Source organism: Toxorhynchites rutilus, chromosome 2 (assembly GCF_029784135.1).
Source record: "Toxorhynchites rutilus septentrionalis strain SRP chromosome 2, ASM2978413v1, whole genome shotgun sequence".
In the NCBI taxonomy this organism is placed as follows: Eukaryota; Metazoa; Arthropoda; class Insecta; order Diptera; family Culicidae; genus Toxorhynchites; species Toxorhynchites rutilus.
Window position 1 is genome coordinate 51240308 of NC_073745.1, and position 15472 is coordinate 51255779.

Here is a 15472-nt window from a genome sequence, read left to right on the forward strand (position 1 = left end):
TCTCAGGGAGCGATGCATCTCTACGCTTCGTTTATTACAAACCTGTCCATATTCCCCCCACCATATGCCCATATTACCCGCTTTGGAAAAAATAATGTACTTCTGGGTCTGTTTTAATTTCAGTAGAAAACATTCAAAAACATTTTTTTTGTAAAACATTTGGCCGATTAAGTCGAAAAACAGTATATTGAACTGCGAGAAACTGCATTTAAGTTTTGGGAAACTTGCGTTTCAAAAGATATAATTGAAGTTTTTCTTAACATGTCTGTATTACCCCCATCTCCCCTACTAGAGAAGTATAGTATACGGAGGCGATCTGGCGTAGTGGTAACATCCATACCTCTCACACAGAGATCACGAGTTCAATTCTCACTCCCGACATTCTTCAAAAAGTGGAAGTAAAAGTGACGAACCAGCCAAAATGTGTTGAAAGTCAGCATAATAGAGAAAAAAAAGTATAGTATACTAGAGAAGTATAGTATTATAGTACTAGAAAAGGCTAGAATCTACTATAAATGGACGAACGAATGATCTCTAATGCATGATCATACGCATCCGCATGATCGCCGCTTCCGACGGCGGATCGGCGGTCTGTAAAAAAACGAAATTGCATTCAACCAAAGCGAACCATAAACCCACAATATGGCATCGGATGATAGTGATCGTTTTCTCCAGGGAGGAAGATCCGAATCTTTAACAAATTTTTCTGTTTCGGACAGCTCCTGGAATCAGATGTCGTCGAGATCTGGTAAATAAGACAGCCTAAGGGCTGCCATGAAGTGTAGAAGCGTTGATCTGTATTTTTCAAAATTGTGTTCAACCACAACGAACCAAGTGCAATGCATTCTTAAATCAATTTATTTTCATTTATTGAGATATGTATTTTGTCAAAAACAGCAAAAGTGAGTCAATCAAATCTTATGAATGGTATATATAAATTAGTCAAGAGCCGTTACAAAATATAAATGTGTTGTGTTATGATATTATGTTAAAAGATAGCATGTACTTGGTTCGCTCTGGCTGCAAAAAAAACGAAGTTTTGCGCGTCTAGCAGCAACATAATTTTGTTTTTTTTTTCATTTTCCTAAAGGTTCTGAATCAGAAATTGACGAAAATGTGTACTAACAGCATGGAAAGCAGTATTATGTTTGATATCCTATTTGTAGCACGTGAGCGATAAAATGTTAGATTTGATCAGACACAGTCAATTAGTGGGAGCCCAAGCTTCAAATTGAAATATCTCAAAATATTGTTTTTGGCGCTTGGTTCGTTTTGGCAGAACCCCGACCATTTATATTTATGATGTTTTTCTCGCGTCACAATATTTTCAGCTTTTTTCTATGCGGTTACTTCTATTGCTCTTTATTCTCTTTCCGGTTTTTACCAGTCACAAGCAGATATTATATTCAACTCACATTCATACTTCGAAATGTGTCCAGTATGTCACGACAATATGAAATGTCTTCACTGAATATCACAATTTCGAAATGCACAATATCACTCCACACCTGTTATCTATTATTTAGTTTGTATGCCGAGAGAAATGTGAAAAAAGTGAAGGATCGATTTTGGAATATTTTATATTAACCCTGTTGGGTAACGGGGGCTCACCGGGCGGTTCAACGGGACGGGCAACGGGCAACAATTCGGGGATGTCTAGCTCTGGACGGTCCAAAAGTGACACGACACGTGCATCGGCAGTGGAGTGTTCAAAGAACTGATGAATGTGGCGAAGCAGCAGTTGCCACAGCAGACCTTATTCAGCACACCAACCACTCAGGAGAAAGCATTCCCAACGAAGCAAGATAGCAGCAACCAGCAAAATTATGGGGAAAACGGACTTTTAACATAACGGATAAACACTGAACCTTTCAATTACGTTCTACGTTGTGTATGGAATTTATTTATTATAGTAAGCTTAACAAACAATACAGAGAAAGCAGATTGATGTCAATTGCTACGGAATATTTCAGCCTTATGGTATGAAATATTTCAGCGGTACACGGATAGTCCCATTTGATATCCATCATACCCTGTTGGCACAGGTACTTTGGCAAATACTTGGATTGGAGTAGCACTGAGAAAAACGACTGAATTTCAACTCAATTTCTTTATTCACTCGACTGCTTATAAGATAGACTTACGTGTACGTTTTGAAGGTTTATCGTGTCCTTCACTATTCTGGTTTGTGCAAAGCAATATATACAAATTCAGTAGTGATAAGAGATACGAATTACGAGCTATCACTATTTGATTCTCTCCTCTCATTAGCCGAAGGCTAATGATAAGGAAGGTTAAAAAATGAAATTTGAGAGCGATCGAGTGCGATCAATATAGCCTTACACACTAGATGGTAATGATGTGCTAGGGTTTGCGCTAACAAACCCTTCAATAACAAAAAGTATGGGCGGATGGTTTACGTAGTTTTGTTGATGCATCTGAAAATGATTGATTCATAATTTATGCTTGCCCTCGCAAGAACAAGATCTTCGAAATTAGTGTCCTTATCACCAAAGAACATACTGCACTGAGTATGCATCGCCAACGTTTCTCTTCTTCATTTCATAGAGGTTCTAAACTTTAAAGTTTATCGCATCAAAATGGTCAATCTTAAAAACGACCAGCTATCGAAGCGGTTGTTTTCCGCGGCTAATAAAGGGTGTGTCACATCAAATTGCATCACGGAAAAAACGCTGTAGAAATTTAATTTTTAGGAATTATATCTTCAGCTTTCGCTTATAATCAGATAAGAGTGTATAGATCACGTTGGCCATGCTTCACTGTCAATTTTTCGTAAATTTGGAAAAATGTCGTCGAACGAAAAAGAGCGTCGTGAATTAATCCTGTGCACTCATTTCGAGAATCCGGAGTTATCACATCGGGACATCGGTAAGATGCTGGTGTAAACGAGAAGAAGGAACTTACGCCATTCAGTGGCGTCGACTTTCGGATTTGGTAAATTAACAAACACAAACGCTATTCGTACAAGCGTCGCCTCTCTACTGTATTCTGTCAACTGACATCTGTATTCAAAGAAAAGACTCTCGGGGCTTAAATACTAGTTTACAAAAATAGGCTTAAACTCTACACAGAATATTTACAAATTATGCTGGGCGGAGCATCGCACCAGCAGTTAGAGTGGGCTGTGATGGCCTTGGTCAGACGCGTTCTTCGGAGAGAGAGAGAAAGCACTTCTTTGTGGGTCAAAGTAAATAGGAAAAGAAAGTGCTGAAACATGTGTGCCGGATGCGCGCCACATGTTTGGTTAAATTTCTGCTGCTAGCTAAACTCGCAGCGGGGCGGAAGGAAGACAAACTCGCCGCTGCCCTTGGTGCGCGTCGAGTTATACAATCATAAATAGTAAACGAAATAGTATAAGTGATGAGTTGGGTTTAAGCGTGATCATATTACACCTTTCCCCTTTCGGAGAATGACGTAACATTGAGAAGTCATTCAAGTTAAATTAGGTGGTCCTGTTTAGGTCCTGTCACGGTCGCCATGTAAACGAGAAGAAGGAACTTACGCCATTCAGTGGCGTCGACTTTCGGATTTGGTAAATTAACAAACACAAACGCTATTCGTACAAGCGTCGCCTCTCTACTGTATTCTGTCAACTGACATCTGTATTCAAAGAAAAGACTCTCGGGGCTTAAATACTAGTTTACAAAAATAGGCTTAAACTCTACACAGAATATTTACAAATTATGCTGGGCGGAGCATCGCACCAGCAGTTAGAGTGGGCTGTGATGGCCTTGGTCAGACGCGTTCTTCGGAGAGAGAGAGAAAGCACTTCTTTGTGGGTCAAAGTAAATAGGAAAAGAAAGTGCTGAAACATGTGTGCCGGATGCGCGCCACATGTTTGGTTAAATTTCTGCTGCTAGCTAAACTCGCAGCGGGGCGGAAGGAAGACAAACTCGCCGCTGCCCTTGGTGCGCGTCGAGTTATACAATCATAAATAGTAAACGAAATAGTATAAGTGATGAGTTGGGTTTAAGCGTGATCATATTACACTGGGAATCGGGAATCCACGGTCAGCAGAGTACTAAAACGATACTTCGAGAACCTAACCATCGACTGGAAGGTGAAGAACGGCAAAAATGGATGCTCCGTCAGTGAAAAAGATCACAAGCGCGTAGTTAAGCAGTTTAGACGTGATCCGAGAAGTTCGGTCCGGGATGTCGCCAATAAGCTGAATTTGTCAAGTTCATTCGTCCAGCGGACCAAGCAGCGGGAGGGCCTGCGTACATACAAGGTTCAGAAGGCTCCTAACCGCGACGAAAGGCTAAACATGGTGGGGAAGACGCGAGCCCGGAAGCTGTACACCGAAATGCTGACGAAGCCGCATTGCCTGGTAATGGACGACGAAACCTACGTCAAAGCGGACTTTCGTCAGCTGCCGGGCCTGTGGTTCTTCTCCGCAGAGGACAAATTCAGCGTTCCGGAGGAGATTCGCAAGCAGAAACTATCCAAGTTTGCCATGGTGTGGCAAGCGGTCTGCTCTTGCGGAAAGCGGAGCGCTCCCTTCGTGATGACCGGCACGGTAAACGGGCAGGTTTACCTTAAGGATTGCCTACAGAAGCGCTTACTACCACTATTGAAGCAGTTCGAGGGCCCGACCATCTTCTGGCCGGATCTCGCTTCGTGCCACTATTCAAAGGACGTGTTGGAGTGGTACGAAGCCAACGGGGTCACCTTCGTGCCAAAGGAAATGAACCCGCCCAACGCCCCGGAGCTTCGCCCAATAGAGAAATATTGGGCGATTATGAAGCAGGCCCTCCGGAAGAACCCAAAAGTTGTCAAATCGGAAGCGGACTTCAAGAGAAAATGGATTTCTGTTCAAAAAAAACTACAACCTGACGTTGTACAGAACCTTATGGACGGGGTAAAGAGGAAGGTGCGAGCATACGGGCTTGGGCTCTAAGTATGAATAAAAAGAAAATGCCAAAAGTTGTTTAATAGTTTTTATTTTACTGTCTAAAATTTTCAAAAGGATCGGTCTACTGGGAGAATTTTTACAGCGTTTTTTCCGTGATGCAATTTGATGTGACACACCCTTTACACTACGTTCGCGGGTGATTATGTATTTGTTTCACCCCCACTACATTTCTTATAAAAACATTACTATATTACGCCCGTTGCCTATTGGTTACACATATGCCGCGGGTTCGGGTCTGAATCTCGTTCTGGCCGGATGATTTTTCAACAAAGAAGTTTCTTCCGACTTGCGGTCATGCGTAGTCTAGAGCTTACCACTCAGAATACATTCAAGACGTGTTATTTGGCATAAAGAATCTCAACTAAGTACTAATAAAAATGACGCTAGTAATACTATTTTGAGACAGCAAAAGTTCTTCTGGAACGTTAGTGCCATTTATAGTTTTACGCAAAAACACATAAAAACAACAAAAAAGTGCGCGTGTAATGCAAAAATTAACAAACACTGTCCACCAAACAAAGTCTCTGTAAAATATGTAATCGAACCTCCACTTCGAATTTGAAATTGCGAACCAAAAAAATCATTCACAACACGCTATCGACCCGTGAACTAAATTGCAATATTTTCTGTCTCCTCAGTGTCCGTAGAACAAGCACGACATTTGCATTTCGAGCGATTGAGCGCTATGTGTAATATCAACATTGAGAAAAGACAGTAGAGACTTCAAACCATACCGTCTCTGTTTAACAGCAATTACGATTCCTGTCTCATATGTCCAAAAAGTTCCAAACGAGCGAAGCTTAGGTTGCAATATTTCCTCTCTCTATAGTGTCTGTAGAACGAACATTAGATTTGCATTTTGAGCGATCGATTTATGCACGCATGGTTCGCTGAGGTATATAGAATTGCGCTTCACCCCTTAATTAGTTGTTCGTTATTGGCACCTCGGGTGGGTAAGCACAGAAATGCACAGAGTAAACATATGTGAAAATGGGAATGCTTAATATTTTTCGCCATTTACGGACTAGGGAATTGTAATTTAGAGCATAAAAAATTAATGCACATATGCTGAGAGAAACAGCTGTAGCATGAAGCAAACAAACACATTTGTGGTCGGATGTTGGGGGAGAGTCTCCCAACCTGACTCTTCAGGCAAGTATGCATTTTATGATCGCTCGTATCTGCTTGACTTCGTTCAAACTTCCAGGCAATTTATATGGACTGATCAGCTCGATGATGAGCTTCGACCACTGGGACGCACGATTAACGGCATCATGGAAGCCCCTAACTCAGTCGAGCCATGTAGCCAGCGTCAGATTAGCCGTCCCGGTCCTGTTGTTGAGTCTGGGGAAGGGGTCTTCCAACGTGCCACTCCAGGCGAGTACGATTCAATCGAACATCATTCGCAACCTGATCTGCCTCTCATTTCTAGGGGCGACGACACGTCTTCCAATGTTATGTGGCTATATTATCAGAATGTACGCGGCCTGAGGACGAAAATTCACGATCTCTATGTAGCAGTATGCGATTGTAATTACGACGTCATCATGTTGACTGAAACCGGACTTGACGACAGCATCAACTCCATATAGCTATTTGGAGCTGAGTTTAACGTTTTCCGTTGTGACCGTAGTCCTTCCAACAGTTCCAAGTCCAAATTTGGTGGTGTCCTTATCACAGTAGCTCGTCACTTCTCTGCTGTATCGGTTCAAACGAGGAATGGAAACTCTTTGGAACAGATTTGTGTCTCCACTACCATACGTGGGAAAATTATGTTACGCAGTATACATTCCTCCCGACCGCAGTCGTGACGTGGAGGTTTATGATTCCCACTCGGCTTCTGTGCGTGAGCTGTGTGTCTGTGCGTCTTCTGATGACACCGTATTGGTATGTGGCGATTACAATCAGCCTCATATTGCATGGCTGCTAACTCTGTTGTTGATCTGAATCCGTCTTTGACCTCTGCGGCGAGTGCCGTTCTATTGAATGGAATCACCTTTCTCGATCTCCAGCAGCGCAACTTCATTCGCAATTTTCGTGGCCGAACACTGGATCTGGTTTTATGTGCTCCCGATATTAACATCGCTATCAACGAATCTTTATCGCCACTGCTAGCGGTGGATTTGCACCATCCACCGTTAGTATTATCGTTATCGGCTACAGGAGGAGCAGTGTTGGCTGTTGAGGATCGGAACGAAGGCGAATAAGCGTTGAATTACGCAAAAATGAATTTCGTTGCATTCAACGAGTTTTTGAGTAGCTACAATTGGAGCGCTCTTGGTCAGGACGTTGACGACATGGCGACGCGTTTTTGCGAAATCGTTTGCAGCTGGCTCGTGACGAATACTCCACGAAGAAAACCTCCAATGTCTCCAGCTTGGAGCACTACACTTCTTCGCGTACTACGGCGCGGCAAAAATTCCTGCTAACGTAAATTACGCCGTCGACGAACTGTTGAAATCATACACAACTTTCAACTGTGCTTCGTGTCCAGACAAACCTGCGTAGGAATCCAAAGAGCTTCTGGAAGTTTGTCAATTCCATGCGGAAAACAGCAGATATCCCGTCTAAGGTGTTCTCGGGCGCTCAGGAATCGTCCTCTGTTTCTGAAGTGTGCGATTTATTTTCAAAACACTTTGCATCGGTGTTTCTCGCTGATGCAGACACCCCGTCAGAAGCCGAGAGAGCTGCAGCTAACGTTCCATAGAGTTTAATAGACTTGCGACCATTCAACAGTTCTTGGCCCAGATGGCGTTCCAGCTATAGTTTTTTACCGCTGTGCTACATCTTCGGCTTTACCGCTCTCCCGTATTCACACAGCTTCGCTGAGTCAAGATGTTTTTCCAGATGTGTGGAAGCATTCCTTTATGTTTCACGTGTTTAAAAAAGGTGATAAGTGTAACGTGGCTAACTATCGTGGCACAACCAGTTTATCTGCCGCCTCTGAGATTTTTGAGCTGATCGTGAACGATTCTGTCTTTTTCGAATTTAATAGTTATATCTCATCAGTACAACATGGCTTTATGCCAGGACGCTCGGTTAGCACCAATCTTCTCGAGTTTTCGTCGTTTTGTATCAACCGTCTAGAGGAACGCGCTCAAGTTGATGCTATCTACACCGACATAAAAGTCGCTTTCGATCGAATTGACCATCTATCCTGTCTTGGTGCTTCCGACGGATTCATCAACTGGCTGAGATCATACCTGTCTGGGAGAACGCTCCGTGTCAAGCTCCTGTCTCACACTTCATCTCCGTTTGCTGTTTCTTCGGGTGTTCCGCAAGGCAGCAATCTTGGACCACTGCTGTTCGCGATCTTCTATAACGATGTGTCGCTTATTCTAGCATCTGACAGTGTGTCGATATATGCAGACGACTTGAAAATCTATCTAGTCATCGAAACCCTCGAGGATATCCGACGGTTACAGAGCCTGCTTGACCAGTTCGTGAGTTGGTGTCGCCTGAACAAACTAACCATCAGCATAAATAAATGTGTCATCATGAGTTTCCATCGAAAAAGATATATTCAATAAAAGATATAGCCAACTATATTCGACTACACGATCGATGATATCATCTTAGTGAGAGTCAGTCAGGTCAACGACTTGGGCGTAACTCTCGACCCTAAGCTCACTTTCGACGCACACCGAACTGCATTGATATCCAAGGCCAATCGTCAGCTTGGGTTTATTTCGAGAATCTCTAGGGACCTTAGTGATCCCTACTACCTGAAATCTCTCTTCTGCTCGCTTGTTCGGCCAATTCTTGAAACCGCATCTGTAGTATGCAGCCCTTACCAACACATGTGGATCGCCAGGATTGAACGGATTCAAAAATGGTTCATCCGTAGAGCGCTTAGGAATCTGCCTTGGCGTGACCCGCGGAACCTGCCGTCATATACAGCTAGATGTCGCTTACTGAACTTGAATACCATCTTCGTTGCCAAACTTCTTTGTGGTGAAATCGATGCTCCTAACTTGCTCGAGAAGATGAACTTTCGCGCTCCCAGTAGAATTCTACGATCCTCGTTTTTGCTGCAACCGCTTGCACATCGTTCATCGTATGGTCAACATGAATCGGTCACGGAAATGATCAGAACCTTTTCATCCGTAGAGCAGTTTTATGACTTTGAAGACTCATCACTAGGCTTCAGAAATCGAATTGAGAATCCCGATGTGTTTAATGTTATGTTTCCATGTTTTTGTTCGACTATTTTACAAGTTTTTGTTCATTAAGACGATGTTGTCAGATGAATGTTATATCTAAACAAATAAACAAATTTTAGAAATAAAAATTTTGAAAGAAAATTAACCTTTCTGTTTCGAACAAATTTTCCATGTAAAAGAGTAACACGTTTTCTGCGAATGGTAAAAGAAAGCCATCAACGAAAATAGTTCTGATAATGATTTCATTTAATATTCGTGGCCATACTGGAATAGTTACAATTTTCCAATAGATGTCGCACTACGCTCTTGATATATGTAAAAGGTTCGTTTCTTTTTCGAGTAGAGGGTGTCCATGAGAGCAAACACTTTATAATACACATAGGTAACTCAAATAAAAACTGATCTCATTATCTCTCCCAAATGCATATGACCCCTCGCGACTATCAATGTATGAGTTCAAGTTCAATCACAGCGGTTCATATTTTGTCAACAAGCATCAGCAATTCAAGTTTCTTCCGATATTGCGAATAAATTGAGCTTGTAATAGTATTTGTACAACGATACAGCGTAGTACACCTAAATCACCAGTTTCCCTATTCGATACTGCATAACAAACAACTACCATGTGGTGGAGCCTTCCGTTTTTTGTGTGCTACCACAACAGTTCCAAATGGTTGTACTCCTCAACGCGCATTTTTACCTGTCTTCGTTGAGCCGCGGTTGTGGGTTTGCGTGCGCAAAGCGCAAACCAGTTGGCTCGCTCGCTGTAAGCTCACTTACGAAGCGCCTCGGCAGTCAGTCTCAACTCGCGGCTCTACCCGTGTGATCGCGAAATCGGAAAACGTTCGATCGTTTGGAGTGGCAATATGAATATGGCTATCGCGAGTGCATATGTTGTTGGTGGGTGTACTTGATCCAGTTCTAAGCGGTTCCTGACCTCGTCCTCGTGCTCTCTGATGTGATTTACGACGTACTTACGAAACATCCTGTGTGGATCCGATCTACATAACAACCACCGTGGCTGCTGCTGGGATTAAATCACGCGGATGAGGGTTTGGGGAAAAATTTCGTAAATTTACGAGAGCTTTGTGTGTTGTACAAATATAAAGTGACGTCGACGTCGAGTGAGAGGTATAGTAACATTCATGTTTTTGCGTCGTTCGAAGGGAGGGGTGGAAAACGTAAGCCGTGTGCACTTCGCGACTGGGCATGCATCAGAGTCTTGAGGGTTCAGAAAGCAAAACAAGCAAAACATCATAGTGAACGTCCAGCACATATATATCAACTGTCTGAGAGAAGCGGATTTCGAAATGTGGAGCAATTTCAGGTACAAAAAAAATTGTGCGCTTTAGATGTTTTTTTTTTATTATCTGATCATGTTTGATCACTCGTAGTTTCTCTTGTAATTACTGGTGGGGGTTTTCCTGAAAGGCACCCTCTTAATAATCGCTCATTCATGTGACGTGTGCACGTGTAGTTTTCAGTGGACGGAATCGTTGAATAGTTCCACGTATATTGCCCACTAGAATCCGGCTTAGTAGATACAATTTCTCTCAAGTTTTTGCTGCGTCTCACACACGTTTCATGGATAGTCGATAATGTACATTCCATCTGCGACGGAAGCTGCAGTTCGCATTAAAATTTACTAATCGTTATCGTTATTAAACACAAACAACATAATATGGGGCGGAGGGGATTCGCACGTAACCCCTGCAATGGGCTAATTATGTTCTTCCTGTTCCGGATGGTAGTTGAGCAGCCAGGCAAGCAATTACAAAAGATCACTGGAGCATGATTATCTGTATCGCTAGTGAAATTGGAGGTTCACAGATCAAATAATAAATTGTACGAGCAGTGAAAGATATCAGGTTACCGAGAATGAAATTAAATTTTTCGGTAAAAAACAAAAACATCTTTTTCCAAATTTTCAGTTTTATATCTTTACCACTTGTAGAAGTTACGCCGTCTTTTCGTTTGGCTAGCCATTCCCTATTATTGATTTTTCCCAAGTTCAAACATAAATAAGTCGTAAGATAACATGATAAGCGAATCCGATGATTGTTGGATGGTATTTCTTTTATTTTTAATCAAGATATGCCTTACTGTAAAAGTTCCCATCATTACAAAATTTCTGATTGATTTTTATATTTGTAGGGAAAGGCATCATATCGCTTTTTTATATGAATACTAGCTGACCCGGCAAACTTCGTCTCGCCCAAATTTGTGTTTTGTTATCAATATCTTCAAACATTCAAGTTTTCTTACTAAGCGCAAATTCTTGAGTCCAATCGCAGAACTGGACTATTGTTGATCTTCTAATCGACCCCGTTAAATTAACCTTTTGCTATGAAATTCCTAGTACTTCTACCAAAACTATATCATTATAATATCATATTATTTTCAGACACAATTTTCGTTCAAGATTTTTCAACCACTTGCAAATAATATGTTTCTCCATTGCATAGAACAAATTTTTGATACAGAAAATATGATAGAATAAAGACACTAAACCCATCGCATGCCAAATTTGGTATTTTCTTGATTAGTTTCCGAGCCATGCAGAAATTTGTCTTTTATAGGGTTGGGGAAAAGAAATGTCGTATTTCTGATCGAAATTTGACGCTTTGTTTAACATACTTAAAATTATCCAATTTAAGTCAAATATGCGCCGTTTTGTTCGCAAACTTGTTGCCATTTAGAAGGCAACTTCACCATCCCCCCCTTATAACCCCCCCCCCCCCCGCCTCCTTATTTGCAAAAAAAACTCAGCCAATTTTCGTAAGCCTCTTTTGAGGCCAACTTAGTATCACCAAGAGCATTTTGCATGGGCCGGAAGAGATGATAATCACTTGGAGCCAGGTCCGGACTATACGGTGGGTGCAATAGGACATCCCATCCGAGCTCCCGTAGCTTCTGGCGGGTCATCAAAGATGTGTGAGGTCGAGCGTTGTCCTGGTGGAAAACAACACCATTCATATTGATCATTTCTGGTCGCTTCTGGTCAATCGCCTGCTTCAAACGGTCAAGCTACTCACAAGAGAGAACCGAGTTGAGGGTCTGGCCATAGTTGAGCAGCTCATAGTAGATGATTCCCTTCCAATCCCACCAAACATACAGCAAAACCATCCTGGCCGTCAATCCGGGCTTGGCGATGGTTTGGGCCGGCTCACCGCGCTTCGACCACGACTTTTTTCGCTTTAGGTTGTCGTACGCGATCCCCTTTCCATCACCAGTCACCATCTTCTTCAAAAAAGGGTCGAGTTCGTTCCGTTTCAACAGTGCATCGCAGGCGTTGATTCGGTCTAAAAGATTTTTTTGCGTCAACTCGTGTGGCACCCATACATCCAGCTTTTTTGGAATCCAATCTTCTGCAAATGGTTCCAAACGGTTTTATGGTCTATACCCAGTTCCTGGCCAATTGAGCGAGTGCTCACATGCCGATCTACTTGGATGATTTCAACGATTTTATCGGTTTCCACGACGATTGGCCTACCAGTACGGGGTGTATCTTCGACAGCCACTAAACCAGAACGAAATTGATCAAACCAACGCTGTGCTGTGCGAATTGTTACAGTATCGAGTCCATAAACTACACAATTTTTTCGGCCGCCTTCGTAGCAGTTTTACCTCGCAGGTAGTAAAAACGTAAAATATGACGAATTTCTTGCTTGGTGGACTCTATCTTTGACGCGCTATAACTTGAGACTGAAAAAGAACAATCACAACACTGTCAAAACGACACTTGTAGCACAGATTGTCGTCTTTAAATAGCCGTATAGTATGACCCGATGCGATAAGTACAACACAAGATATGTTTAAGTGTTGGCAGCTCTCCCTTAGAGAGGGGGTGGAGTGTCTAACCATCGTGAAAACATTTATTGCGCCTTAAAACCTCCATATACCTAATTTGATTTCGTTTGGTTGATTAATTCACGAGTAATTCAGAAATTTGTGTTTTATTTGTATGGCAGCCTCCCTTTAGAGAGGGGAGAGGAGTATCTAACCACCGTAAAAACATTTATTGCACCCTAAAATCTTCACATGCCAAATTTGGTACCGTTTGGTTGATAAATTCTCGAGTAATGCAGAAATTTATGTTTCATTTGTATGGCAGCCTTCTTTAGAGAGAGGGGTGGAGTGTCTTACCACCATAGAAACATTTATTGCAACCTAAAACCTCCATATGCCCAATTTGGTTTCATTTGCTTGATTAATTTTCGAGTAATGCAAAAATTTGTGTTTCATTTGTATGGCAGCCCCCTCTAATAGAGGGGAGAGGAGTATCTAACCACTACTGTAACATTTAAACATCCTAAAACCCCCATATACCAAATTTCGTTTAATTTGCTTGATGAATTCGTGTGCAATGCAGAAATTTGTGTTTCGTTTGTATGGAAATTTTTATCTGAGTAACAATGATCATCGTGGTGTTGCAAAACGGTTTGAAGAAGAGGAAATGCAGGAATTATTGGATGCAGATCCAACCAAACCACCACAAAAATTGACAAAAACACTGAATGGGAGAAATCCAGAAGCTCGGAAAATGGATGTCACACGAGTCGAGTGAAAGGCAACTGGAGCACCGCAAAACCATCTGTGAAATGCTTCTTCAACGGCATCTTAGAAAGTTAGTTTTACATCGCGTTGTCATTGACGACGAATGGCCACTCGGGATTGGTTGATCGCCCATAACACAGTCTCCCAAACGTATCCCAGACGCGGCCAATCGAGTCGTATTGGACCATACTATCCCAGTCGGTGTACGAAAATGGTTGAGAAGCCACCACAGCTCAACAATGGTCTACACAATAGATTCTCAATAGTACGTTTACAGTGAAAAACTTATTAACACATTAAGGACCGCACGTTTTGGGGTAAACTTTTACGCTTCATTTGTTCGGATGCCACGAATGAGATTCTACAACGTTGTTTCTGCAACAAGATACGGTTTTAGGAGTGTATTAGACGATTTTTCAACCATTTCACTAGATTATGTATTTTGCACACATTTCAAATGGTTATTTGTTAAATTTTCAATGATTTTCCTATTTTAACATGTTTTTCACATTGTGTTGTGTTTGTTGATATGTCCAGTTACAGGTCTCAATCGCCTCTAATGCGACACTGAGTGGTGCCTCGGTGTGTCCAATTTGAGGTAAATCACTGTATCTTTTTTTGCTTTGAATAGATACAAATAACGCCTTAAAATACACAATAGCAGAACTACATACACACGCACAGTCTGTGACACTGTGCGCGAGAATATGAGTTATGTCTTTGCGCGCGAGTACAGGAGGGTTAAAACTTTGTTTTATTGTCATTTTTATAATGACTTTTTGATGAATGTCGATGAACGTCGGTAGAGCGCAGTCTAACATTTGAACAATTAGTCGCTCGTAATGGTCAAAAGTTTGACAACCCCTGATATTAATATTCTTATAAAATACCGACTTTTCTGAGGGTTCTATTTTTCCCTGAAAAAAATCTCAAATAACTAAAAACACACCAAAATTACTCAATTCATGTAGCCCTTTCGGCGTTGTGCTGTTCTTATCAGTTACCGTCCGTAAACAGTTCCCACATTTACAGGGTGAGCGAGAGACGTGCTTGATAACCTGTTCCGGATTCTGACTCTTTAGCTTATGTGCGTTCTCCACTTTAATTGAGCTTGATAGATGAGAATATTTTTCGACTTCTCATGACACTGCTCGATTGTTTGAATTTCGCTCCTAAGGGTGGGTTTAGACTAGTGATATATTCATGTGAAGAAATATGATGAGATAATGAATATATTCATATTTTCGGTGAATTTATTCACCTAAAGTAGAACTGCATCCAACTTTAGTGATTTCTCACCAGTGAGAAATTCACAAGCGTTTACATATGCTGAATTTTTTCAAGTTATATATACCTCGAATAAGTGTATCATATTTATTCTCACCCGTTTACACCTATTTTCACGTGAATAAATCCATCTATAACTATAGATCTCCCTAATGTAAACCCGCCATAAGACTAGATTATATTTTTTTGTAGACGTAATAATGCGCGAAAACCAATTCTTATCTCAACCATTTTCATGTGCACCTTTCTATGAATGATGAAATGAGGACCTATTCAACCACTGATACTCTCTCACTGTTATCGGTTATTGAGCTGACGTGATTACAAACATTCGAAGCCGCTCGGTTATCTGATATACGATGTATAAATTCACATTGCTTGAATTAAACGGTTGTATGAGTTGGGCCAAGCGTGAGAAGGTTCTTCTCGCGAGGTGTGTTTGAGCTCGATGGAAACAGATGCAAATATTGGTTAGTCGATCAAGGCTTCGTTAATAGTGCGTAATATCGTAATATCATGGAAAAAAAAG

The 15472-nt window shown here is 41.6% G+C and overlaps 1 protein-coding gene across 6 annotated transcripts in view; it reads left to right on the forward strand.

Annotated features, from left to right (window-relative positions):
• The window catches only part of LOC129765215 (copper-transporting ATPase 1), a 55358-nt gene that overhangs the window by 15612 nt on the left and 24274 nt on the right, over positions 1 to 15472 (forward strand). The window contains exon 1 of one of the 6 annotated variants that reach the window (XM_055765271.1): positions 9859 to 10426. The exons of 3 other annotated variants lie outside the window; for them this stretch is intronic. In XM_055765271.1, the coding sequence (XP_055621246.1) occupies positions 10410 to 10426 (17 nt within the window). In that variant the 5' untranslated portion in view covers positions 9859 to 10409. Of the gene's footprint in view, positions 1 to 9858; positions 10427 to 15286; positions 15440 to 15472 lie in introns of those variants that run through there. 2 more of the 6 variants (XM_055765272.1, XM_055765273.1) reach the window with 2 other exon arrangements.